At 31.3% G+C, this 3,268-nt stretch overlaps 1 protein-coding gene across 1 annotated transcript; it reads right to left on the bottom strand.

Moving 5' to 3' along the window:
- Positions 1-590: 590 nt before the first annotated feature.
- Positions 591-2,418, bottom strand: LOC116179434 (1-acyl-sn-glycerol-3-phosphate acyltransferase alpha-like). Its single transcript, XM_031499228.1, has 5 exons — positions 2,218-2,418; positions 1,391-1,524; positions 1,164-1,345; positions 948-1,107; positions 591-899 (listed from the first exon to the last, which is right to left on the bottom strand). Exons 1-5 carry the CDS (start codon positions 2,391-2,393, stop codon positions 754-756), a joined length of 798 nt encoding a protein of 265 aa, XP_031355088.1. The 5' UTR covers positions 2,394-2,418; the 3' UTR covers positions 591-753.
- Between the last annotated feature and the right edge of the window lie 850 nt (positions 2,419-3,268).

Below are 3,268 nucleotides of genomic sequence, written 5' to 3' on the forward strand. Positions count from 1 at the left end.
TGGAAACTTCCTATCATTTTCCAACGAAGTTGAGTACTCTATTACGGGCACTGTCTCTGTCCGTCTGAGGCTTTAACTACTCCAGTTTTCAATATATTTAGTTGAATCTTTTTGTATTCGGTAGCTTATACCTATGTAGCTTTGGTACTTGAACAAAAAAAAAATGTTGACGATTAATGTGCGCATGCGCAATGTCCTTTCTTATATTTTTTTTCAATTTTAACCACAGATGCTTCTAGTAAAGGCAAATTCCATGTAAAGCATAATCAAATATCCGCATACGCAGACTGCTGAAAGTCAATTTTCTTAGTTTATACAATGGTTATAGCTATTTTTTGAAAAATTTGATTACAGATGCTTCTAACAAAGTAAAAAAGTATACGGTACGCTAATATCCGAAAGGTTGTCAAAACTGAGATTATAATTTCAACAAATCTGCCAGTAGATATAACTTTCTATGTACCATTCAATTACATATTCAGCTTAGGCTACCTATAGTGAATTTAATTACAGCAAAAAATAGAATAAATAAATAAAAAAAGAAAACTAATTATTTATTTTGTGAAACTATAAAAATACAATGCAATAACAAACATTAAACCATTTTATTCACATAAAATAACACATAACTAGAATTTAACAATTTATATGCAATATCACATAAATCATTTAAAAAAAGTATTATTTAGATCAGTCAGGTAGTATTAGGTACTAATAAATTAAAATCTAAATAGTGCTTTTTGGTGTTCTGGGTTACATGGTTTTCTTTGAAACTTCTACTTTTCTTTCTTCCATAAACTTCGCCATAACCGTATAAGCTTTTTCTGTTAACATCGGTACATCATCTTGCGTCATACCTGCTGTAGGTATACCAGGTAAAATTGTTATTGTAATACTACCTACGAAATCAATAAATCAATTGCCTGTACAATTTTGTTCGATGTTACCTTCATCAAATCTATGTTTTCCTAAGAAAGTGTATTGATCAACAATTACAGGCTGAAGAGGACACTGAGATGCAACAGCTAAATGAAAAGCACCTTTCTTAAATGGTAATAACTTCTCTTTCATACTTCTAGTACCTTCAGGAAACATAAGTACACGAGCCTACATACGAAAAATATGTAATTGGTAAGTTTCGCTTTGATACCAAAAAAACCTACCTTTCTGTGTCTAATGGTTTTCCCTGTCTTATTCACAATGCTTTGAGCTTTTTCGGGATTTAACCTATCTATAAATATAGTACCCCACAACCAAGATGCTAGCCCAAAAGGCCATAAATAGAACACTTCTTTCTTAGATATAACTGTGCAATTATCCATTATTGGCCATAATTGTGCTAAAACTAAGAAGAAGTTAATTTTTTACTAAATTCATTAAGTATACTCACTTATTAAATCTAGAGCACTTTGGTGATTGATTAGAACAACACATCCACTATCTTTGATGATATTTTCTTTGCCTTTAATTTCATATTTTAAGCCTAATATCCACGCAGACGTACGTAATGCCCAAGCAGGTAACCTAAAAAATAATTGTAATTTTAACAAAGGTGTATAACACTGTGACAAACATATGCTAGGTAAGTATGTAAGAGAAATAAAATTGAAGTGTTTAATATTTTTTTTTGCTTAACCCGAAAACTAAGATTAGGTTCCCTATTGCCCTATTCAAATCTCCAGATGTAAATATTGTCTGGTAATTTTCTTGCACGCCTTCAATTCAATTCAATTTTTTGTATTTTTTGGGTGCTATGTGATATCTTGTTTCTTTTTATATGTACCTTCATATCACTATCTATAGTCTATACTATTGATGGTTTGTAAATTATTTTCGCTGTTATGAAAAAATGAGACGGATGTAGAGGCCGCTTCTCAAAATTCGTTATTTGAAAACCGCCATTTTTTCAATTTTAAACAAATGATATAATCCATCACGACCATCACCTGTCACGCTAACATAAGTTCTTTGTAAATTTATGAGAACAGGAATATCAAAGTGCGCCAAGTTGGATCCTGTTACAAATGCGAAAGTACCCTCCACATCTGCACAATTTTCGTAGGTACTCTAATTAAAAATAAAGTTACTATTTCCAAAAGTACCACCATGTTGAGAATATTCACTTCATCAAAATGACGTTGATCAAATAAAAATACTACACTAAGTATTAGAAATGAAAATGTAATATCTTTAGCATAGCAAACTCTGAATACTTACAGTGCATTTCTACTGTCTCTTGGTTTCAAAAACATCAGAGGAATAGGAACAGTCGCAAAAATCAAACTAATAAATATAAATATTGTGAATTTGAGGTAGTAGCGTGCCAAGGAACTAATATTCCATATTATATACAAAAACATTGTAGTCAACACTGCCCACAGCAAAATTCCCATATCTGAAACAATACATACATCAATTAATGAGAGTGAAAAAAAACTAATAAAAATAATTAATAGAGATCAATACAATGAAATACTAATAGAAGGGAATGAATATACAGCCAAAAATTGACACCACTCTTGTTTACACATAAGACTAGATATACTTCTTGCGAAGCAGGACGGCCTCAACTTGTAGTGCTGAGAACACAATACAGGTGCTTGAACTATTGAGTAATTAAATCCTTCACTCAACGCTTGAACCATATTTCACAAAATTTCCTATTAAGCGCACCTTTACACGAAAGTGTTCTAACCAATTATCTGTTATCAAAAACACCTAAGGTCATATTCAGAATTATAGACATAGACAATTACAATGTACTAATTAGCGTATTTTTGATTAGATTATATTGGAAATAGTCGTAAACTGTCACACAAAACTATCTTTGAAGTTGTTATTACTTCTCCAACAATTATTTTATTTATATAACAATAAGTTACAAATTTAGCAATCGTGGTTCAATAATAAACGACTAGTTTTTCTAATGGCGAAGAAATAACCTGTATAAACATATACTTTTCAAAACTGTTAATAAGGTTCAGTAAAATTACGCTTGCGAATTGTAAAAACTTTACATTTTTTGCAGCGAGATCTAATCCATAACATAAGCGTGATTTTACTGAACCTCATTAACAGTTTTGAAAAGTATACATGTTTATATCGCGGTTCAATAGAGGGCTCTATTAAGTACACCTACCTACAGTGACTTTACACGAGACAGGGGCGATAATAGTGTCTAATTTTTGATTGGTTGTTGAGATTGGCGACCATGTTGATAGTCAGAAAACAAAATTTACCCCCTCTCTCAAGTTTCCTAAATATGGCG

This window comes from Photinus pyralis, unplaced genomic scaffold, assembly GCF_008802855.1.
Source record: "Photinus pyralis isolate 1611_PpyrPB1 unplaced genomic scaffold, Ppyr1.3 Ppyr1.4_LG1, whole genome shotgun sequence".
Classification (NCBI taxonomy): domain Eukaryota; kingdom Metazoa; phylum Arthropoda; class Insecta; order Coleoptera; family Lampyridae; genus Photinus; species Photinus pyralis.